At 41.8% G+C, this 24,788-nt stretch overlaps 1 protein-coding gene across 1 annotated transcript in view; it reads left to right on the forward strand.

The window, feature by feature from the left end:
* Positions 1-646: 646 nt before the first annotated feature.
* Positions 647-24,788, forward strand: part of TBX15 (T-box transcription factor 15) — an 88,670-nt gene continuing 64,528 nt past the window's right edge. The window contains exon 1 of the mRNA XM_069019141.1: positions 647-848. Within this exon, the coding sequence (XP_068875242.1) occupies positions 647-848 (202 nt within the window). The remainder of the gene's footprint in view (positions 849-24,788) is intronic.

Here is a 24,788-nt window from a genome sequence, read left to right on the forward strand (position 1 = left end):
TAGCCAGCAGCAGCGTTTGGGAAACGCGGGTGCGGCGGAGAGAAGTGTGGGAGTTGTTACCTCTCTGTGTTTAGAGCTATGGGTTTCCTACTGGCTCCCCGTTCTTCAAACAGTTAATTCTCCCAGCCGGTGTTCCAGGACTCAGATGGCCAAAATTCCTCTCCCTCAAGCCCGAGTCTCCCTCCTCTCCCTATTGGGTCGCAGCTTTTGGGTCTCTCCCGACCTCTCCCTCCTATTGGCCGGGGACATTTTTTTTTCCCTTTTTTTTTTTTTTTTTCCTTGACAGGCGCACGCAGCCTGCCTAACTCTTGGAGAAAAAAAAAATCCCAGAAGTTTGGATCAATCAGAGAGAGACAGAAGGAAAGGGGAGAAGAAAAAAAAAAAAAAAAAAAAAAAAAGAAATCCAGCCTGCAGCCCCTCTGAGCAAGTGCTGGGACCTGGGCTGAGCACACCCTCCTGGCTCTGCCTGCGGAGTATCTGCAGCCTCATGTAGTGCCTTCAGGAGACTGAGGGCTGGTTCTTCTGGGGGTGCAGCTGGGGAGGGGTGGGGGGGGAAAGAGGCAAGAGGCTCTGCCTCTGGTCCCCGAGCTGTGCGCTCCCAGCCACTGGTCGCTCCTCTGCCCAAGGGTCTGGGCTGGGGGATAAGATGAGTGAGAGGCGAAGATCGGCGGTGGCCCTCAGCTCCCGAGCGCACGCTTTCTCGGTAGAAGCCTTGATCGGGACAAATAAAAAGAGGAAACTGCGAGACTGGGAGGACAAGGGGCTGGATTTGTCCATGGAAAGCCTCAGCCCCAATGGCCAGCTGGGGGACAATGAAGACCCGACTCAGTGCCTGGACCTCAACCCCGGTTAGTGCGACTCCTTTCTCTTCGGGACCCCCCTCCTGCCCCGCTCCCTCCCAGCCGCTCGCCCTCGGTCCTGCCGGGAGCTGCCCGCCGGGCAGCGCGTCCCGGAAAACATCCGAGACTGGGAGTACAGAAAAAAAGAAGCGGGAATTGTGCAGAGATTTCTTGGGTTTTTTTTTGTGTTTGGTTGTTTTTTTTTTTTTTTTTGGTCTTTTTTTTTGTTTGTTTGGGTTTTCTTGTTTTCTTGCTTTCAGTTTATGGGGACTTTCTCTTACTCACTGTGTCTCTTCCCCCCTCCCCTAGCTCCATGATCGCCCGTGAGGGACGGCGTGTCCCCTCTGCTTCATTTTTCTCCCTCTCTCCTTCCTCTCTGTGGCTGTCGATCGCGATAGTCCTTCCCGGGTGTCTCGGGACACGCGTTTCGTTTTGTCCCAGAGTTTCCCGAGCCTCGATCGTGGAGTTGCCGGGTGGGTCGGGGGCAAAGGAGTGGGGTGCAAGACGCACCCCTCTCCTCTTTTCCGAGTCACCGGCCAACCCCCGTGTTTTCTCCATGGAGGCAGTGCCGCCTTAAGCGGAGGTTTCGGTGTAGGAGAATTTTGTGGGCATCCAGGATCAAAGCTGCTCCGAGGCGAGGGTCGCCGGCTCCTCGGAGCGATGGGGACCCGCTATACACGCCTGCAGCTCGGGATCCTTCTCCCGGCGTCGGACCCGCCGGGTCCCTGCGGCGCGGCCTCGCCCCGCTCCTGGGACGGAGCTCACAAGCCGCAGCGGAGGCGCGGGGGGTCGCGGAGAGGAACCTGCCCTCTCCGGAGGGAAAACGCTCCCGGCAGGGAAAAGGACCTCAGCGGGGCAAGGGGCACTCCGAGGAGTCCAGCCCCGCTCCCGAGCCTGGCACCTCCCGGGAGCCGCGGCATATGGAGCAGCGCCGGGCCCGCGGCCCCAAGGCCGGCGGGACGGGGTTAGGGGAGAGGGAGCACAACGCTTCCCTTCTGGTGTCTGTATTTTTAATTTTAAACGGTCGTTTATTTATTTTTATTTAGAAGGAATCCAGTAGCTCGCAGCTATCATGTGGCACAAGCCAAGCCCTGGGTCTCCCCCGGCCTAAAACGACGGTCCCGCAAACGCAGCCGCGGACCCGCGACGATCCCGAGGGGGGAAACGCGCTGGGCCCCGCTCCCCGAGCTGCCCCCGCGCCCTTCTCGCCGTCCCCACGCCCCGCTCCCCAGGGCCTTAACAAGGGACGGAGGGAGCAGCCCCGCTCTCACAATTATAGTGCGGGGAGAAAGCGAATTTTAGATGTTTTTCTGTATGCTTTTAATGTTCGGATGGGGCAAAAAGGTCAAACAATTTCTTTGCACAACCCCTAAGAAAAAGGGCAGAAATATCCTTCACTCTTGCCAAATCCTTTCCGCTGCACTTGGAACAGCAAACACCTTTTAAAATTTGCTTTTATTTATTTTGCGTGACGTTCCCTGAGCTATCAATAAGCATAAGCTGCCCAAAACTCAGAGTTAAAAAAAAAAAAAAAAAAACAACAACAAAAAAACCCCAACCAAACTAACAAAACAAAATAAAAACAAAATAAAAACAAAAGGAGGGGAAAAGAGAGACAGAGAGAAAGAATTATTGATCGAAGTATTAAAAATATTTGCTGAAAATATTTGAAGTGTTTTTGAAGAGAGCTAAAGACCATGAAGACCTTGTCCCTCTATGCTCTCAGGGAACCGCATTTCAATTTTAACAGCAGCAGCTTTTCCCGGTGCGGATCCTAAGGAGAAGTAGGTAAAATCTGCTGCCAGGGTCGTCTCTCTCAGCGGAGGGGTAGGCATAAAGTAGAGGGGACAGCAGAGATCAACCAGTCAAAAAATAGTTTACGGTTTCAGAGGCTTCCCGGTTCAAAAGAATAAATACGCGACCAAAGACAAAAATCTGCTTTCTGATAGCAGAGAGTATCTGTGCATCAGTCTTCTTTTTTATTTCAGAACGGCTTTTCTTTTTTTTTAGAATCGTTTTTCATAAATTTTTAGCCACAATGGGATATATTTTTGTGCGGTCTAAAAGTTTAATTTGCCCATTTCTCCGTGAATTCGAATTGGAAAATGGGAAAACTCTTCCTGCGCCAGATTGGAGAGCGGGAGAGAATGGCTGCTAATGCCTGAAACCTCAGAAAGTAAACGTGATGTTTTTCATAAAGCAAAGGAAATCAAGAACAGTTTGAGAAATCATTTTTAGGAGGTTGATAGACTTTAAATAAAGTCCGCGACTGTAATTTGCACAGTCACTTCATTAAACCTAATTCCTCCGCGGCGTACTTTTGCTGCTGGGTGAAAATTGATTAGCGGCTCTATAATGACCACCAAATTCCATCTTTACAAGACCTAATTAAGAACAAACTTTACACCTAACGTATTTTAAACTTGCCAAATCTCCAGCGATATAGAAAAAAAAAATAGAAAAGGGAATTTTTATAGCGTCCCAAAGGTTCAACACTCAAAGCCGCTGCCCCCGAGTAGCGACGGGCTGTTCCTTCTGCTGGCGGTGTTGCTGGTACGGGGGTGCTTGCGGAGAGGCCGCAAGTAGTGCAGTACTCGCTGGGAAATGATGCCTTGATTATCGTGGGATAACATAAATCGGTCTAGCTCCATTTATCGATCTTTTTGCTTAAATTGCCTCCATTTCAGCGCGGGAGGGTCTGAAAGCCATTCACCGCGGGGAACTAAACGCGGCCGCGAGTAGAGTAAGGCTTCGCCTTCTTTTCCCAGATCTTTTCCGCGCAGGCGGGTATGAAGATTTCTCTCCCACTCGCGGGACACGGGGTGAGGGGGGGGGGAGGCGGAGGGGCTGCCCCGCTTCACTGCCGGCTTCGGTGCGAATCTGTGCTGGATGTGCACAAACTCAGCCTTCGGGAGTGCCGGGGAGACAACGTTTCTTGTTTTTCCCCGTTTCGGGGGAAACCCTGACCCCTTACGTGCCATCTTACACCCTTGGCCAAACTCTTCGGTGATGATGTTGGCGAGACCGTGTCTCCCTGAGAGACTTTCCCTCCCTCCCGTGCCCCATCTTCCTGGGAGAAGAGAGGTGGCAGGCGGGGAGGTGGCGGGTCGGGGTGTGGCGTGGGCAAAAGTGAGAAAAGCAAGCGGATAAATCCCCCAGGTTTGTAAAAAATATCTCCCGAGCATCCGAGTTATTTATGTCTCAGCCATGAATCTCGTCACCAGAGTTAATGTGCTTTTTTTACGAGACTCATTTAAAAGGGGGATAAATCTGGATTTTAATCACGTGCGGGTTCAATCACGAAGCTGTGAAAAGGAATTCGGGATTACAGCGGCTCTCACCTTCTCTCCCCCACCCCGTGCATTGGGGGCGCGCCGCGCGTGGGGCCGCGGCCGGGCCGGGGAGGCAGAGCTCGCCCGGGGGCTCCGGGAAGCCTCCCCCGCTGCTCCGCCGCCGCCCACGGCAGCGCTCCCGCATCCTCCCCCGGCACTCAGTTCTCGCCGCCGAGAGGCCAAAGGAGGAGGAGGAGGGTGGCGGGACGCCCCTCCGTCCCCTTGGCAGGTTCGGTTTCAGAGGGCAGCAAAACAATGGGCTCGGATATCTTCTGGGTATTTATAGATTTAACCTGAACAGCGGAAAGGTCACGGGGGCCCCAGGCGTTGCCTCCCTTGATGTATATATTGTTTACCGTCGTTTACGGCGATGGCATTCGTCGGCCCGTCCCTTTGCCACCCCAAGGGCGCAGGGACAGACCGAGGCAGAGCCGAGAGCGCAAGACTTTACTTTTTTGGAGTGGGTGGGTGGAACGTGTGTCCGTGGACGCGTTTGCCTTCACAGAAACACGGCTGCTCCTTCAGCAGGTCAGGGTCTCTTCACGGCGAGACGGGCACAGGCGCTTCAGAGTCAGAACAAAACGGTGCGGCGGCTAAATAGATAGACTTTTTCGGCTTTGAGGCCGTCCTTTTCCTCACAAAGAAACACACAAGCGATTTCGTAAACGGATTTTACTGCCAGTGCAGTCCTTGTACCACACTCCCAGCCCATCGGTATTTTTGGTTGCATATATTAGAAGTGCACCTATCAGTTAAAAAAACCCCCAAACCATCTGGAAACAAACAAATAACCCCCAAGCAACAAATTAAACAAAAGAAAACAAGGCATTGTTGCTAGTTTAATTATTCGTTCCCTGTGTTTATCTGAATCTACACTGGCGAACTACTGCGAGCCTCTGCAAAGAGAGAAGAAACACGGCACACATTTTAAGACCCACAATGTGTTCATTATATATGCTTATCCGTAAGATTAAGATCCGGGAGTTTGACAAAGCCTTCGGTGGCTGATGAGAGTAAAACCTTCAGCTCTTTTAGGGCGGCTTGTTGCTCTCCTGCGTCTCCCGGGAGGTTGCATCAATGTCCATCCCAACCCCTCTCCGCCACGGGGTTCCTGCTCCTCCTTGCCCACGGGCAAACCCCCCTCCGCCGGCGGGGGTGCGGGAGCCATGCAGCCCGCCCACCCTCCGGAGAGGTACGGAGATTTTAAGAGCAGGAGAAAATGCCATTGACCCTTCTGCTTTTTTTTTTTTTTTTTTTTTTTTTTTTTTTTTAATTATTTTTAATAGCCTTGCTTCTGAGTGCTCATATTGATGCATTCCGTTCTTTGAGCAGCGGCTGTTAAACCCGTGAAAAGGGAGTGACTTAATTCGGTTTCTCACTTCAGCTTCTGTTTGAGCGCTCGGTGCATGGGGCTAGGATTTCCAGAGCTGGCAGAGCACTTTTTCTCGTCTCTTCCCCGAGGTAGAGCACATTGGTGTACATCGTCCTTTGCATGGTCCTTGAGGCTCGCAGATGAGCAATGCTCTGTGACAACGAGATGTAAGGCAGAGAGTCAGCTTTGCCTTTGCTTTGGGACTGGGAGTTATTGATGAGAAGTCTAACGAATTTGTGTGTGACTGGGATCGTATGAATTCATTCCACCTGCTGGATCATCAGTTTGCCTCTTTAAGATGGGATACAGAGCTCAGATCCGTTGCTCCCTTGTGTACACGGTGGAAAGAAACGCGAAAATCTGCCCCTCCTAATACTTCTGTTCCCCCCATACTTCAGCAGCAGAGCTAAAGCTCTCGTCTTTCCCAGAGGAGACAATTGCAGGAGGCAGATGGAGCTGTCCAGATGAGAGCCAGGAGAGCCGAGCCCTGTGGGGGCTCGGGAAAGGGTTGTCTTAGTCAAGTTCATACAACTCTGACCTTGGAGCTCGAGGAGCCAGAGAGCGAGAAGGATTTGTCCCTGTGGTTATATCCGTCTTACTGAATTGGGGAACTCCTGCTGCTGGGTTTGTGAAACTCCTCCTGCAGAGAGGTGAATTACTCACGCTGTATTAAGAGGGCAGGTAATAAAATAATAGAGGCAAACCTCACAGAGCAGCAGCGCATTAGAAAAAGGGCAGCGTGTCAAACAACTTCTTCCTTTCTTTTATATGTATTTTAAATCTGCAGCATTTTTTACACAGGTTTATTCCATCTGCTGGTAAGGGGAAAGTTGCTGTTTCAAAAGATGTTTCTTGTCTTTGACAAGAACTTTGGGAGAATCCAAAAAGCTTCTGTTACAAGCAAAAGTCAAGTAATTCCTTACAAACCATCAATCACTTCTCCCCCCTCCCATTTGGGACTGAGCGCTTATATCAAATATCAGCCCAGCTAGCCTCTCCTCAGGCAGAAGTGTCCTGCTTATTCCGTATCTGTCTTTAAGGAAAACTGATGCTTTTTTCAGATGGAAAAGTTGAAAGATGCCTTCCCAGAGCGCTGCATTCAGGAAAGCGCAGTTGCATTGTTTTACAACACGGTGACATTTGAGTCACTTCGATTCACACAGATCACTGTTCCTATTGTCATCTGTTGGATTCCTGAATGAATCTTTACTTGCAAGTCTTAGATCTTCAAAGATCAAAACTTTTTTTTCCCCCCAGAGTTTCTTTTTCCTGCCTTCTGATCTAGACTAATAAGGTTACAATAGTTTAAATAATGCACTAAAATCAGTCTGAGAGTATTGAAAATTTCCTGAATATATTGAGACAGGACCAGATGGCATTTACATTGTCCTTTTTGTAAAATTAGTAAAACCAATTCAAGTGTCAGTTAAATCACCCCAGGTGTCCATATTGCGATCGGTAGTTTACACTGGTGACGTAAAATCGAATTCAGTGAAAGAAACTTAGATTTTCTAAACCTGACAACATTTCAGAGATCAACAGAGTTTCCCAGAGAGGCTGAGCGTGCTAGTGCCCGTTGATGGAGTTATAGGGTTTTATGCTAACTCTTAGTTCTCTGACATCCTCCTAAATAGTGCAACTACTCTGCAGTAATGGGATGGGACGTTCTGTTTGAATCCAGACAGAAAAGGCATCGTGGGTATACAAACATATGGGCAGTGTCTGTCAGCCTGGGAGCTGTGTGGCTCCATTTGGAAGAGCAGCAGTGGGCACCTGGGTACAGGGAAAATGCAGGCAAGAATGCAGGCAAGAATGGTATAGGGAAAATGCAGGCAGAATCTTCCCAGCTCTCCAGTTCCTAATACTGTCCAGAGCAGCTCTGCGTAGCAGGGCACTGAAAGATTTTGCTTCTATAGCTTTTTATTTGAACTACAGTTTCCTCAGGTAGAGAGTACTGTGCAGCAGTGCTGAGACATTTTTGTTTCCAGAGAGGAAAAAACCCCAAAGGTGCAGCTCTCTGCTGCTTGTTTCCAATACAGCTGAAAATAGGTTATGATTGCAACCTTTACACCTGCAAAACATCTGCTGTCTCAAAATACAACCCCCTTGCATTTCCTGTGTTAAAAGCTGTAGTGTGCTCTGGTGAGAAGTGCTAGGGAAAGACATAGTGGTATGGTAAAATGAAATTGAAATATCTTCGAAAGCAGATTGAGAATTTTTAAAACTGAGAAGAAATTTGTGCCAATTGAAATTCTAGTAGCGATTTGCATCCTGGGGGCATCTTTTAATTGCATATTCTTCAAGGTCAGGAAACAATGAATCAGTAAATCAATCCAAGAAGTGGTAAAAGCACTTGTTACAATAATATTTACAATCATATTTTCATATACCCTTTGCTTAATTGAGCTATTGATCTGAGAGTATTGTGAAGATGATGAAAGGATTGTCTGAGTCAGACTCCTGTGACAGCGGCTTGTCCAATGTTTGCTGTGTGTTCACAAATGCAGCCTTGCAGCTGTCAGAGGGAAGGATTCACCCAGCAAGTGGCTTAGGCCAGCACATTCTGATTCACAGCAAAGGAGGAAGTCCAAGGAGGATTTTCATTTTGGGACTCAGCAGAAAAAAAGTGAAGATGGTGAGGATTCATTTAGATTTAGCTCAGCTTTTTTTTTCTTTTTTTTTTTTTTTTTCTTTTTTTTTTTTTTTAATTTTATTGAGAATCAGGAAAACCTAGGGTTTGGCCAGTCTTTCAGAATTTATTTTCGTATCATCAAGCTATCTAATGTTTTTAAGTTGTGCAACCATTTTAGAAATAGATCCCAAGCCTCCTTGTTTCAATTAATGAAAAGGTAGTTCTAAAATAAATCATAGAAGGATTTATCAAATAAAGAATAAGGCATTTTTATTTATATAATACTCAAATCAAGCATTTGGACACTCAAAACTGATTCCCAATTCTTTCTTTTTTTCTAGAAGTTAAAGATCTTTGGCAAAGTCTGTAGGATTTAATGAAGTTTTCATTTTTCCTAAGCTGGATTTTCTTGGTTAATTTGATATATATATACTTAGAAAAAAAGTTTGGCTAAACTCTTGCATGATAGAACTGAGACCCCGTCATAGTAGGTGGCTTCACTTCACTACCACTGCACCTGTTCATTCTTCTCAAAAGCTTTTGCTTTTTGGGAAAGAAAACTTCCAGTATTGTTAAATGGACATTTTCAACTATGTCCACATGTGTAGCTCTTGGAAAGGATCTTGGGAAGAAGTTACTGCCAACCACCTTTAAAAGAACCAATTTAGAGTTTCTAAAGAGTACTTAACCAACTGGTCAAAAGCTGACACAAATCATATTAATAATCAGCACATATATATGAATGCAGCCACAGCAAAAATTGTTTTAAAATCAGTGGGCCAGGGCACACAGAATAGTTATGAATGACTTACAGTTCTTGGACTTCACTCAGGGGCTGGATGCACTCTTGGCTAACATTGATATTTTTCCATGACCAATGAATTAACAAACCCGAGCTTCAGCTTTTAGGAGCTTCAGGAAATAGAGAACTCCCTGATCAGAAATTTCCTCCAAAACCAAGGAGAAAATTGAAGACACCAGAGTGACTTTGCTTTTAATGAGTGAAAAACTGTGCATCATAGACTTTTTAGAAGCTGCACTAGTAATAGCAGTATCCCTAAATAACATAGCAGAAGTGCTGCTCTCTTGTGATACCAACATCTGTGTGAATGCCTATGCAGAGAAAATAATTCCAATGAGAACATTTTATAACATTTAGAAATGTATGGTGCATATGATGTGTGGGCTAGGGAGGCTTTAAAAATAGAATCTTCTTGGTTTACCCCTGAAATGCCTGTAGATCAGTTCTGTAATTCTGGGTTTGCTGACGAAGAAGGGACCTTGGGAAGACATGGAGAGATTCACAGATAGACTTTTTTTTTTCCCACCTGATTGTTGCGCTGGATTTTCTTCAGTCCTGCTCTAAGGATCCTATTGAAAGGCCAGTTATTAAATGTTCATAGGTGTTATTATAATCACATTTAATAACTTCTACAAGAATTGCATTCTTTGATAAAGAAATTATCCTGGTTCTGCCCCGTCAGCACCCTCTTTAAGTTTTGCATTTTGCACAGAAAAAATGCAAATGAATTTTAATTGTACTTTGAGCAGCCTTTCACACCAGGGTGAAAAAAATAGCAGAAGAAGCCCTGATGAGTATTCCCTTATATCCTCTCAGACTTAATGGAAACTCTCCCACTGGGTTTTTAAGAAAGCAAACTTCAGCCTTGAGGTTGTGCTGGACTCCACTGCTGCCTTACCTTGTATTTAAATACCATGCAAGAACTGGGATTGGCAATACCAAATTTTTAGTTGATGTATCCTAGTGTGAAGGCTGTGGGGAAGCACACTGCTGAAAGAGGGCCTGATTCTTTGGCATGCCAAATATCTGCACTTCAAAGGACTATATAGTGCTGATTTTCAAGGGTGAAACTTCTGTGACTTTATTTTCAGTGGCGTTAAGAATGTGTAATCGCCATGGAGATCTTAACCTCTCCCTTGATTTCTGCTCTGAGATACCCTAAACAGGCTGTGATAGCCTGGAAGCAGCCTCCTCCTCAGCACAACAGTTGGGACTGGAATAATTTTGAGTTATGTAGGGGGATTCCTTTGTCATTTGCTGGACTATCATGTCAGTCTGTATGAGTCAAATAATCATGACAGGGAGAGTAATACCTGGGTGATCATTTGTGTCCTAGCTGGATCATGTTTGCTCTTCAGATTTAGTGCAAATGCCTGATAGTGTGAAAACAATCAGGTTGGATCAGATGCAGGTTTCTGGATTATGCCTGTCTTTGCTATTTCTAAGTGTTCCAGCCATTTAATTGTGTAATACAATTATACAGTGCTCCATACAAGGCAATGAGGCTGTTATTTTTACACAGAGAAGTTATTTTTTTGCTTCATAAAGCTTAACCTTTTTATGCCAGGAGGTTGTAGCAAGCTATAAAAGTATAGAATTCAGCACATGACTGTGGGTGCCTAATGGTTTTTATTTTGCTTCAGAATTTAAAAGATAAACAGAAGATTTATTATTGTAGGATTTGGGGGTTTCCTGTGCCAAGCTCTTTGGAGCAAATAAAAAAAAGTCTTCATTTACCATCAAACAAGCCTAGCAAAGTCTCCATCTGCCTAGTGGCAAGCCAGTCACATTATTCACTTCAGTGCTGGGGAGTGTTAGCCACATAAACTGTAACATCACAGTGCTGTTATGCAGGTCCCTGCGACGCTGCCGGAGCGGCAGAAAGCCCACACTGCCCCATTAGAGACTGCTTGGATTATTCTGTACAGTGTAATTCTGTTTACTCCCTAACTCAGGAAATTGTGCCTGAGCTGGGGAAAGGGAGGGCAGCTGTGGAAGTGCCTAGCAGTGTGCTGTTCCAGAAATGGACAATAATTAATAGCTTTTGTGAAAATACAGCCATATAATGCAACTGCAGGGGAGAAAAAAACCAACCTCAGTCTGCTTCTCAGAATGAAAGATGTGATTGTGAATTGGCTGGTTACTAAGAGCATTTCAAGACTGTTTGCTCGAGTTACATTAAGGTGCTGAACATCATTTATCCTGGGAATGCTGGAATAATTGATTTAGAAAAAAAATGAAATGAGGTTGGACTGAGCCCATACAGGGCACATAAGAAAGTAATCCACTATGGTTACAGCCTTCCACAGAGGAGCAGTTCAGCCCCAAAGGGGGATGGAAAATGTCTGGGGCGTTTTTTGCCTCTGTTCTTTTGGGATGTCAGATGCTCTCCTCCTGGTTGTGCTCTCAGACACCTGCAGGACTGGAATGTCCATAGGCTTCTGTAGGTGCTGACTTGTCCTTGAGCTGAGAAGTGATAGAAAAAGAGCAAAACAAGAATAATTGTGCTGTAGTTTAGCTGGATGAGGACTGGGTGTCCTGTATCCTTCTGAGGGGCTCACTTGGCTGGGACAAGGGATGCAATGCACCAGGGAATGAGCCGAGTCACTGCTTTGTTCACGTTGAATCACGTGTACATTATCCTCCTGGGAATGAAATGATGGTGAAATCAGGAAGAGAAGAGTTGTGGCAAAGTGGCACAGGACTAGTGGCAAAGGAGTAGAAAACCAGAAAACTGATAGAAAACCATAGAGAGGGATCGCTGTGGGGAAGGAAGAGGAGAATGAGGTGGGAAAGGGAGCGGTTCAGGGCTTCATTTCCTACCCACTGGCTACTCTCAGCATGAGAAGAAATTAGAAACTATTTTCAGACTTTTCCCCTGCATCTGGGTACCTTCCTGTGTTGTTCTTTTTTTTTTTTTGAATAATGAATAGTGTGGTTCCTATACATGAAATACACTCTTCAAAATGGTTTCCAAAGACAGCTTAGGACACTATATGAGTAAATGTAATAATTTGTTTTTGTTTAGATATGTAAGAGAGAGGAAAGGGAAAACCTCTCAATTAAGCAGAAGTTTTCATGAAAAAGAGCAGGGTTTCTTCCCGTGGTCTTTGTTCTCCATGGTTTAATGCAAAAAAAGTTAGGAATTTCAGGAAAAATTATAGAGACTATTCTAGAGGAAATATTTTCTCTTATAGTGAGCTCCACAGGATTTTTTAGAATAATATTTAAAATCCTGTTTGCAACTTTTGCTGCTTTATTCAGGTCTTTGGCTTTTTTATAGTCATAGTAATAGATGTTACACATGGAGTTCAATCTACTTTACTGTGCAGTTGCATTGGCTGAACATTATGGATTTTCATTGAATATAAACATCATATATTTCAGTGCTTTATAGTATTAATATTTAAATTGTTGGTATACAGAAGTCTTTTATGTGGCAGAGAGACTATGTTAGACATTATTGCAGTGAGTGTAGTTATTTATTCTCTAGGTATACCTAGAGGCAATTCCTAATTGCTAATTAAATTATGCGTAGCACATTTCTTATTGTTAAGGACATAATTAAATTCAATTTATAATAATCAAGTACTTCAGGTAATTCAGTCTCCCCCCTCTACTCAAAATTTGTACTTTTTATATTGTTTATTTGTGTGTTTTTCCTGGGGGCATGGCTGGAAGGAAGAGGGACCAGCTTTTCTGCACAACAGCAAAAGTTTTTTGAAATGTCTTTCTGGCTAGGACCCCTGAACTTAAATGAAGAATTAAAAATAGTAGCAATGGTTTCTTGTTACAATTATTTGCAGTATAGTGAAAATATGTATTTGTGAACCGACCCTCAATCATTCTATTTGTGAATATTCAAAGAATTTACTGAGTATTCATGAAGATGCTTGACAGCCATGAATTAAAATATAAATAGTTACATCTCAGATAGTTGCTATTTACTGTACCATTTACAATGATGTTTGCTATGCAGACAAATGGGAAGAAAAAGCTTATTATTATGGTCATTTAATGAAGTGTATACTACTTATTTATACTACTGAAAAATAAGCATTTCTTTTTTAATCTTACCTGCCCCCCCCTTCTCCCTCCCCCCCATTTCTGCTTCCTTTTTTCTTTATTCCACATTCACAGTTGTATTATTTTTGACTTTTCTCCTGTAAGTCAGGGTGTTTGTCTAGCTCTGTTTCTAAAGCAGGAGGTGATTCATTGTTAGCACTTGGGCCGTCGCACGTACTTGGACTGGTGACTCTTGGTGACAGCCCAGTGCTGTCCTTTGCTCACATTTAACACTACAGCAGAGCACCAATTCACATCCAGGGCTTCAGGACATTGCAGCTGTACAAAGGTAATATTTTGAAGGTGTTGCTGGTCAGCCACCCTCCTTTAATAAGACAACATTCACACCAAGTGTTTACACCGTGGCTGGCTAAATTTTTTCCCATGTACATACTAAGATGTGAACTTTGTTGTGTATGCCAGAATTGCTTCTTTGAGCACAGCAAGTCAAATGCTCCTAACACTTCCCTGATAACTCCATCACAGGGGAAACAGGGACTTCAACCAGGCTTTGTCATTGTTTTACTTGTGGTCGGAATTTGACATAATTTAATAATAAATTCAGAAGAATGGTTGATGATATTAGAGTAGGAAATCAAAATTCCGTACAGGGGAAACCCTAAATGAAGAATGAAGAAATAATAAAAGTAGAGTTTTGTGAAATAGAGCAGAGGTCTAGAGGGTTGGTTTTTTTTCAGTGCACAATGAATTACAGGTGAGATGTCCATTTATAAAGGGATATTTTATGGGAAAAAAAAATCAGAAATTCCTAAGCTGTATTTCCTCTTTGTCTAAGATATTGTGAAAACCCCCCTTTACTCATGTATATCTTAACAACAAACAAGAGAATAGAAAGCAGTAATTTCTTATTTGTAAGGGCAGAGGAATCTGAAGCCGGAGGCCTAGTTTGCAGAGTTTGTATAGCAATTAAACACATCAGGATTCCCAGTTCAAATTGTTGGCTCAAAATACATCTTGGTTTAATAAGGAAGGCACGGGAATAAGTCAGTGATTGGGTCCCTTGCACCAGGGATTTGCCAAATTGGAGATCTAACATTTTCATTTTCTTAAATTACATTTTGACTATCCCGACACAGATAAAAAAGGTCACTTTTTTATGAGGACATGACTTCAAAAGTAATTTAAAAATATTTGGGTTTTTTGTTTTTCTTCAGAAGAGTCTTTAGATACTTATTTGGGGCCAAATTCAGCAAGCAACTGAGAACTCTAACCCGCCCTTTTACTGTATTTAAACAAACGCATAACAGTGATGATGACTTACACCAAATATTTAATATTCCCCATTTTCAGAGAATGTTGTTCTCCCTCTCTTTTTTTTTTTGCTTTTGTTCTAGAATTTCTTTTGTTTAAGAACTAAGGATTTTTTTTTTTCAGTGAAGATATTCCTGCTACTCTTACCAGCTCAGAAAAAGTGAGTGTTTAATATGGGACACAGTTTAAATCCCATTTTACTTGCTATATACTTTCTCCACATCATGTGCGTGTATAAGTCTCTCCCTCTCTAGATAGATCTATAATATGTACATGTTTATATTATATATAACTTAGATCGTTGTTTTATGTAGATATTATATATTCCATATAATACTAATATTTTTTTATATGATTTTAGTAAAACAATGTAGTATAATCTTTTTCTAGAGACACTAAAACACATATTTAAACGTTTCACATATTTTAGGTATTTTAGAAATACCAGTCTTTTCTGTTCCTATTTTGTGCTCATATTTTTTTTGTGGTGACAAGTGTTAGATACTAGTGTTACATTTGATGGCTAAAAATAAGACAATCATGCTCTGAAAGAGGTTTCATGCTTTTGGTAGTGAAAGCTACTTTCATTTTACAGTAGAATTTTCACACCTGTTTTTGTATAGAGCAGCAAAGAAAGGCCTTGCTTTTTAATGGGAGAATCATTGTTTTATGTATAGATTTGTCCAATTAAGTTTGCAGCCAGAAGGTAATGTTCAGGACTTGAAGGTAAAAATGTCTGCTGTCTTTGGTGACAATCACTCAACAAGAGCATTCCCCTTTATCCAGCAGATATATTTGTGGCAGCATGGGTTTCTCTCCAGGCAAAAGTGGATGTGAAATCTTCTTTTAAAGGGCAATTCAAAAAATTCGCGGTGTTAAACGTAAGTGCAAAAAACACTTTTAATGAAAGACAGATTGCAAGCGTTTGCCCAAGATTATCACTCTGCTAAACTGAAGCAGAGCAGCCGAAATTCCTGCATCATTTACATCCCCTGAGCCAGGCAAGGGCAAAAGCTGGAGTGAAAATATTTGATAATGTGCGAGCAAACAGCTGTGAGGAAGAAAAAGCTGCACTTTCAGTCACTGAATCTCTTGGCAAAAGAAAATAATAGTTTAGTCAATGCCAAATGGAGCAAACCCTGGGCTGTGCCATGCCATAAATCCTTAAAGGGACACTCTCTACTTGGATTTAAAAAAAAAAGATCGGTCCTGATGTCCTCCAGTTTCTTCTCCTTTTAAATACTCTGGCTGGCACTAAAAAGCATATAAAACTTTAATTTCTGTTCATGGGATCTTTCCCTTTTTATGTTTGCAAAGGTGGTTTCTGTTAGCCTGTTTCCTCCTTGCTATCTGAGGCCCTGATCCTGCCAAAACGTATTCATATCCTTTATTGCAGTGAGTCTCCCATCCAAATCCCTCCCAGCAGGAAAGGTGAGCTCACATTTATGTGTTTGTAGGAGCAGCGCCTAATTGTAAGGGAAATGGAAACTGCACAGAGTTCTGTCTGTGGCACAAAATAAACAACAGAGAATATGGAATAAAGTATATTTCTTTAATACTTCAGTTATAGACGAGCTAGGAGTGATGTGTAACTTTAGTAAGGGACAGTCCCTTCAGAGAGGAATGTAAGTTTTCATCTCATAAGTATATAGTTTTAAGCAGAAATATCTATTAAAATAGTAGATATTCAAATTATTTCAGTTGTGAGGTGAGGAATCAGGTTCTTTATTTTCATCCTGTATTTTCATTTCAATGTAAAACTCTCAAGTCCTTTTGTTGCTTGCCATGGAACTGCAGTGGGACTTTGATTTTATTTCCCTCATGCACGATCTTGTTTTGCACAGTTAGCAGTTCTGATGCTGGAACTTTAGGTAAGTCCAATCAGAAATTGCAGTATTTATTAAACCACCTTGTATGGTGTCAACGGAAGACAGGATGTTGAACAAAAATAAATTGTGGCCCCTTATATGCCCTTATTCAGAAAAATAGTCTCACTGAAGTCTCACTGGGAGCTGGAAAATACATCAGATGCAATTTAGGGATTTACGTGAATTTAAAAGCCTAAACTGCATTCGAAAATGTGCAGGGGGAAAAAAAAGTGTGCTGAAATTATTTCCATGCCTTCAAAGGTCTATCAAGTTTTAAAGTATGATGTTGGTGTGCATGACCATAATTGAAAAATCTAGTCTAGCCATAGCAGGCTACCTTTACCTTGTGCTAGAGGTGGTTGAGATAGACTGCAAACCTGCTGTCATCTTACAGAGCTTGGTAAAGCACAAATAGCTGTTAGACCCAACATGAGTAATGGGAATGATAGAGCACTGAGCAGTTAGGTGAGAAATTTTCTTTCTTTCTTTTTTCCTGGCTAACAACCTTTGGTAAAAGTTGGGCAAAGGTGTTTTGCTATTACTCAGTTTTTGGACTTCTGTTTTAGGAAAGTTATGTAGAAGAGAGGCAATCTTTAGTTCTCGTTCTGTCTTCTTGCACACTGGTGCAGCTGTTTTACTGAAAGTTGTTTGCAGATCACAGGTGAGATGCCATTATTTAGATCTTGTAAAATAAAATATGAATGAGCACATACCAGCACTTGAGGAAGGTTTTATGAGCATTTTCCACCCCAAAAGCCTAGTTTTGCTCTTCCTCCAGGCCCTGAACTCTTGATGACTTAAAGGGTATTTCTGTGAAAGAAACAAGCCTCTTGCAAGAAGCTGGACAAATGATTTGCATCATGTTCTGATGTCACCAGATATGTTAGTTCTTCCTGCCCCTTCCCCAATGACTGTATCCTGTTGTTTACCAACATTTTCAGCTCCCCATACGCTTCCCTGAATATCTCGCAGCATCCCAGGTGCAGGTGAATGTTTTCTCCACCTGGCTCCTGTCTGAGGATGTTCTGCTGGGCTCAGCACATAGAGAAAGTAGTCAAGAGAGCCTCTTCAGTGAAGGTGCTAATTTGTTTTTGATTTTCACAAAATGTGTAGAAATGTAATTCATTTGACACTGCTATCCTCCTGTCAAAGTTGTTAGAAGCTGACCAGTAAGTCAGTTTGGATCAGTGGGTGAGAATATTAAGGGAAAAAGGAAAATTTACCAGTTGATGGCCTTCTGTGAGGCTTATTTCCTAAGAAATACAGCTAAAATGTTTGATATATAGACAGGCAATCTATCCCCTTACTTTTATAACCCAATGTTCAAAAGTGATGCTTTAGGCTAGAGTTATTTTATGAGCTTATGAAAAGATGATGAAAAAATTATGTTCCACACTTTCACACATTTTTTGTCATTAGTATAGCTTCATTCTTCAACTTTCAGATCTGAGTTCCACTTCAGGATACAAATCCAACTGCATAAAGCTTATGCACATGCTGTTAAGAAGCACTGATTCTCTGTGCCCCTTTGCTAATGACATAGGTCTTTTAAACAGCATTTCCTCTCCTTTCCCAAAATACATAAAAGGAGGTAGCTAACAAAAATCAGTTTATCACCATTAGCAAACAAATTAGAACCTGAAAGTATAAACAGAACATTAAACCTCAAACCTGCTGGTTTAGAGACTGCAGATTCACAGAGATGTCCATAGGGTGGTTTGCAGGCCTGTTTGGTACCTTGGTTTAAAAGATATTGCACTTGCTTTTTCCAGGAGATTTGAGTTGCTGCACATTCAACTCATGTACTGTAACATTACCTTAATTCTGACTATGACAAACTACCCAGGAGCATTTCATTGCTGCACCCCAGCTACTGCCCCTTCTCTTGGACTCTGTTAGAAGCTCTGACAACTCAGAATGAAATGTTATCCCTTATTTGGTAAATGGTAACATTTTAAAATGGTAATTAATACAAAATTAACGTTTCATTTTTTTTTTAAATGGTTTGACATAAATAGTTACACCCTCTGAGTAAAGATTTCCCTGTTAGGGAACGCAGATTAAGAACCCATTTACCACATAAGACTAATTTAAACCCCATATTGAGAGTTTAGTATAGTTTGTTGGCTCTTGTGTGAAACACTGGATATGAATTTCATCAGAATATTTATAGATACAACATTCCTCCTTTGTATCACCATCTGCTCACCACCTCTGATTCTCTAGCTGAGCTTCAGGGTCTGTACCAATGTCAGCGGAAGCTTTAAAATCTGCCATTAAAATAGAAACAACAGCAGAGATCTGCTGTTAAAATAATAGCAACAACATCCCTCTGTGGGATGCTGGGGAACACACAACTATGGACAGGCCTGATCCAGAATTCCTTTCCTGCCCTGGGAGCTCTTTTGGGGGGTAAAAATAAGAAATGAAAGAATGCACAGGCTGAGTCCGTTTGTGTACAGATAGATGGAAATGTGGAACTACTTTCTCCCATTGTCCTTCTGGTTGAACACTGGGGAGAGATTGGAACAATGCATGGAAATGCCAAGGACAGAATGTAAAGAGATGCTCACCAGATGAATTCAATATAAACAGCTAAACCCACTGATAATGTTAATTTATACATTTTCCAAATGGCTCTCCATGTCATTGTGACTAGGCCAGCTTCTACACATATTGCAGTTAACAGCAGCAGGTTTACAATTAATAGCAGCAGGATTACAATTAATAGCAGGAGTCCTTATACTGGATAGTAGTGGGACTGGACTTAGGGGTCATGTATGAAACACCCTGAAAACACACACAAGCAGAGCTGTGAACAAGAAAACAATATGTGAAAATGAAAGTAGTGAATAAGCATTAGCTTTGCTGTGGGGCAAATTTTTAGTTGATTGTAAGGGAAAACCACTGAGCAACGTCATCTGGTTTGGTCCATTAGTTGTTCTTTTTTTCAAAGAGTCTATGTGGCCATGGTATGGTTGAGACATTTTCCTGGAGAGCATCTCAGAAGACACACATGTCTAATGAATTCACAGCATGTTCATCAGTGCAACCTCTCAGCGCATCTTCACATGCTAGACTAGCAGAACTGCAGACACCATGTAATTCCTGACAAAAAAATAACACTATGGTGACTGGTATGAAAGAAAAAGATGATCACAGTGGTCAGTAGTATATCTAGAGAAGCTTAATTTTTCATATTTTGGTGCTGCTTTGATAAAAAAGTAGTCTGAAATGTGGCCTAATGAGTTTTTTCTAACAGAGAGAAACTAAAGGCTTTAAAAATTGCCTTTTTCAACAGAAAAATAATTTAGGATTAACAAATTAAGCTAACCATAAAAAAAGGATAAAAAAGGAAAAATCCTCAAGACAGAAATTGCCTTTGGATGATTTCTTATCCAGAAAAGCGTGTGAGTACCATTTGCAATGGATGTTAACAGTGTAAAATCAGTGGGGGGTTCTAGGTTCTTGTAGTGGGATAGGACAAAGTGCATCTCTAGTGCAAAAAACCTGTGAATTCTCATCCTTCACTAAACAAAACTACTGTAATTAATTTGCATGTAGAAGTAGAAGGAGGTTTGCTGATTTTGCTGCAATTACCTGCTGAAGAGCTAGGCAGAAAAATAATTCTGTGTCTTGTGGTGCAAATACTGCGAAGTGTATCACTCACTGGAGGAAGCATGAGGAATTTAGTTGTGAGGACCATGACTGTTATTAAGTATCAGCAGTATGTCAATGAAGTGACTGTGCTGCATTTCTTAGTGATAATTGATAACTCATCAGAACAGCAGCATCGTTAAAAGTAAAGTGTTCAATCTCTAAAATACTCAAGATCCTGGTCAGCTATTGCAGGGTATAAATAAACACTTGTGGTTTCATGGCATAGGAAAAATACACACAGAATGAATTAACAAAGAGCAACACAAAATGTCAGCATGATAAACAGTCAATTAATGTTTCAACAATGTTGAAGCATAGTGGGAATACAATCTTTGTACACAAATTAATTTCCTCTTATATTGTGTGGGATTTTTTGTCTTGCTTCCCTTGTGCATTCAGAGAGTGCTGTTGGTTAAGTGGAACATCAGATGAAGGTGTGAACTGCTTGTGTCTCTGCTGTCAGGGGGAAAAAAGCTGCTGCATTTTGTTTCAATCTAAACTGTGTGAGTCTGTCGGCAAGACTATGTGGAAATGAACAGGAGACCAAAACAGGAGGGCAAAATAAGAGATCTCCATGAGATAAGGGAACCCAATTTATTATTTTTAATGACAGGCATATGGAAGAGAGGCGTATACCACGGTAGTAACAAGAAACAGCCTACCATTTAATAACGGGAGAAGATAGCATTTATTTTTATGGCAGGTCAAGAGCCCAATCCACAAACCAGATGAAACTTGGCTTTCATGAGCTCAGCAGGCCAAACCTGTACCATGCAAGCCACGACTGCAGCTGAACTGGCCTTTGAAGTTAGTTATATCTGCCTTTGCAATATCAGGCACATGAAGCCCAAGAACATTACAGGAAAAAACCTTTAAAAAATTACTGTAAAGGGGAAGTAGCATAAAGAAAAAATAAAGTCAAAATCCACATTCTTGTGGGTATAAATCAGTTCCAGTGGCCTGAGTGAATTTTCCCTTGTTGATACTATATGACGCTGACCCAGAAAGACAGAAGTATGAATACAGTAGCCAATTGGGCAGAACTCCAGTGAGATAAGGATTATCTGTGTAATCTGAGATAAATTCCTTTTACTTTTGTTCAATAAAGGTAAGAATTGCACAGTGCAATCCATGCAGAGGTCAGACCGGTCTGCACCTTTACCATGTGCTAGTGACTGCCTGTCAGTAGTCTACAAGGGCTTGAGGCATGGGCTCAAGGCTTGAATTTGATCTCGCACATCTAGAGCCTTTTACTTCCTTGGTCTATTAAAACACTTTAGGATTTCTCCTAGTCACTCTGGGTTTTGCAGAGAAGGAAATTGGGATGAAAAGCACGGAAGAAAGTCTCTGCCTAGAGACACCTTTTCTGTCAGGGATGTATCTGCCTGAGTAGGAAGAAATAACAGTTTATTTGGGTATGTCAACCCTGCTCCTTCTTGCTTATTCCTGGTTGCTTTCAACTACTTTCTGTTCAGTTGATTTTTTACTATCTCTTCTCCAAGTATCCAGCTTCTCCCTTTTGTTTCCGAATCCTCTTTCTTTGCTTTTCCCTAGAAAACTCACCATGCTCATTCTCTTAGACTATCTTGTCTACAGAAATATTACTGCTGATAATTCTCCCCAGATGTTGTCTGGCACATGATCATGAGGCCAGGCCCTTCCTAAGCTATTTACCTTCCATTAAATAAATAAAAAAAAACCCCCAAACCAAAATGAAAGACAATTTTCTGTTTAAAACCCAGTCCAAACAAAGCTAGAACATGCAGAAATTGCAAAATAAGATATTCAAGGTTCACCAAAGCATTAACACAATACAATTCACTTAATGGAAGTATTATGCCTGTTAACAAATGTAAAGAAAAGTAGTATGTGAATAGTGTATGTGCAATATGTAAATAATCAATATTACTGATAAAAAATGACTAGGAATTTGGGCTTAGTCCCTGCTGAATTTCTGCCTTTTGAGTAAAGAATAGAACTTGGTTTTAAAGACACTTTTTCATCTTCTGACTAATTTCTAGAAATGTGAACTGATGGGTTTCTCCATCTGGTGCCAAGGTGTCCCAGAATTAGCAAGCTTTAAGGAGGAAAGGAGAGGGCGGTTCAAGGACGAGACTTGATAACTTCCAGGTTTGATCATTCCACACGTAGGGTCTCACAGCAAGAGGGATATCCCCTCTTCCTTCTGCACCAAGTGAACTCCATGTGAGGGACAGGCAGTGAGCAGCCCAGCAGATCCAAGGGGATGCTACGAGGACCAGGGTCAAGTCCACTGAGAACATTTCTGTCATCCCAGGTCCCTGGTACAACACAGGATGACAGGAAAGCAGCTTGCATCTCAAGAGGTTCTCCAGGAGGAAAAGTCACTACAGAATACACACTGAATTGCTACAGAGGCAGATACATAGGTAGAAATATTATTTTATTAAAGTTGGTTTTGATCAAATCACACCTGGAAGATGAGTATCTTATGTGCCCTCTCTCTCATTCCCAATGCTGAGGTATCTATTTCCCTTTAAAATTGCATGTGTTTTAGAAATTATTCCATTTTTCCTTAAGTTCATCCACATCTGTTGCTCCAAAGTGTGAAAAGGTCAGATGAAAGCTTTTCTATGATTATTGCTGATTGCTGTTGCTGATAGAAGAGAGGACTTCTTGATTTATTATCACAAAGTTCTAAATGATATTTGATATCCACCTCCAAAAGGTTAATTTAATGAATGACAGCTGTCATAATGCAAAGAGAAATATACACTGGATTGAGTGAAGAATTCTTTGTTTTTAACCAATGTGGCAAAGAGGGAAAGAGGAAGGGAAAAGGGTATTTTCCTATTTATTTCAAGGAAGGCCAAATAAAGAAGTGGCTTTAAATTCAGATTTTTTTCTTTCTTAATCTCTTTCTTATGCAGCATTCATCTCAGAAATTTTCTCACACCATTCTCATTCTGTATTAGCCTACAAATATGGCTTTGTCCTCAAGTAAAAAGCATCCTTCAGCTGAGTTTCTTATTTCAGCTGAGCTCTGTAACAATGTGCTACCCTTTCAGCCCCATAAGATTTCCTATTGTTGGAGGCCTTATTAGTATGGAACTGTTTGTTTTTGGCTCTGTCTGTTGCCAGATGAAATTAATGACAACAGCTTTTCAAGTCTTTAAAGTGCTGTCTGGTACATACACAAGTATGTGGTGAAATGGGAAAAGACTGTCAGGAAGTATATTCATTTTCACAATTTTTTTTAGCCCATCTGAGAAAACTCTGTTCTTACTCCAGTTCCTAAAGTTTCTGAGGACTTGAGACATGCAGGTATTTCATTGAATCTTTAATCCACAGCAGTTTCTGAGACTCTTTTTTTTTTGGAAATGCGGAAATCCAATACCTTCCTTTTCTCTTGTCTAACAATTTTTAGTGTAGATGCTGAGCTGTATGAGGGATCCTGTGCCCAGTGTTTCCCAGAGATATTGCAGGTCCTGCCTCTGATCTGTCCCTCACTTGCTCAGTTTTGAGAATTCTGCTGAATTTCTCATGGCCAAAATGAACAGCTGCCAGCTGTCAGTGGGGCCTCATCAACTGTCTTCCTCTTGAAGACATTCAATCCAACAATCCACAAACAGGCGAGCTGTAGGACCTTACTGAGCCTAAGTGCCAGTCCTCGACGTATCTTCAAATTCATAGTGTTGCTGCCATGACTATAAGGTCCTGTCACTTAATTATTTCTACATCCAGGGACAAGAAGTCCAACCCATACAATTTTCAAGCTTTGAAAATACCTGGGGGTTCTTCTCAAAGAGAAACTAACATTTCATTGAGCATGAACTTGATAAATAAGTCTAAGGACACTATATTTGGTTAAAGCCATCTGTTCCTGCTGCCTTATTTACATTTAGAATTTCTATGATAGTACTCACTTCCTCCTTTGAAATGTGTTATCCAAGAATTCTCTGTGTATATATATATAAAGTTATTTTTATTTTTATTTTGTGGTTCTGTGGGAAAGAAGCCCCTAAAGGAGTTTAAGAGTTGTTGGCTTTTGGTGAGATAAGCAATAAATAAAACCTTTTGGTTGCAAATCACCCAACATCTCAGCATGTAGCCATATGACCTTTGCTGTCCCTTTTGAAGGTACTGCCATATTATCTGCTTTTTCAAAAGCCTGCCCACCATCTTTGCTTTACATAATGCTTTGGTTTATGCATTTTTAGGTTGGTTCTGTTTAACAGACTTGCAGGAAATCCAGTTCTTCAATCCCTGTGGATTTATGGATATTTTAACAAAAGCTTTTAGCAACTTTCTGCTTACATCAGACCAAAAGGGATTCACCAGGCCTTTCCTTCACTGATTCTTGACTTTTAAAGATGGAAAGCTTTACCAGTTCCTTCACCATTTATCCTTGCCTTTCAAGCAACCCACAGAGGTTTCTTATCCCAATGAGTTGACTGGGGTTTTTTTAGGTAACTCTGATAGGGGACGCATCAGTGCCTGAATATGCATCACATGGTTGACAACAGTAAGAGCACCCCCCACGTTAAGACCTTACCACCTCTTGAACATTACCAGCATCTAACAAGGTGATTAAATTACCTGCTTATCTGCAAATCCTGATCACTTTGCTCTTCCAAGGGCTGGATTAGTGAACTGACTACAATTTTCTCTTCTGTCCTAAATTTTATTAAAAATTCTTTTAAAAAAGGGAAGTCACATGAAAGAAGCTCGTTCCTGCATGGAACTGTACGGAGTACGTACTCTTTCAAGTTACCATTTTAGAAGTCTTTGATCAGAATATATCTGCCATCTTCAAACACCAAGCTTTTAGGATGAAAAGGAGGTATTTGATTAATAAAACTGCCATCCCTTCTCCTGGTGGCCTGACAAACAGTATGGTGTATATTCTCAAATTGCAGCTCAAGACCTTGTTGGTCTGCAAAGGAGCTTCTTGTAATTGCAAGTTG

Source organism: Aphelocoma coerulescens, chromosome 1, assembly GCF_041296385.1.
Source record: "Aphelocoma coerulescens isolate FSJ_1873_10779 chromosome 1, UR_Acoe_1.0, whole genome shotgun sequence".
NCBI lineage: Eukaryota > Metazoa > Chordata > Aves > Passeriformes > Corvidae > Aphelocoma > Aphelocoma coerulescens.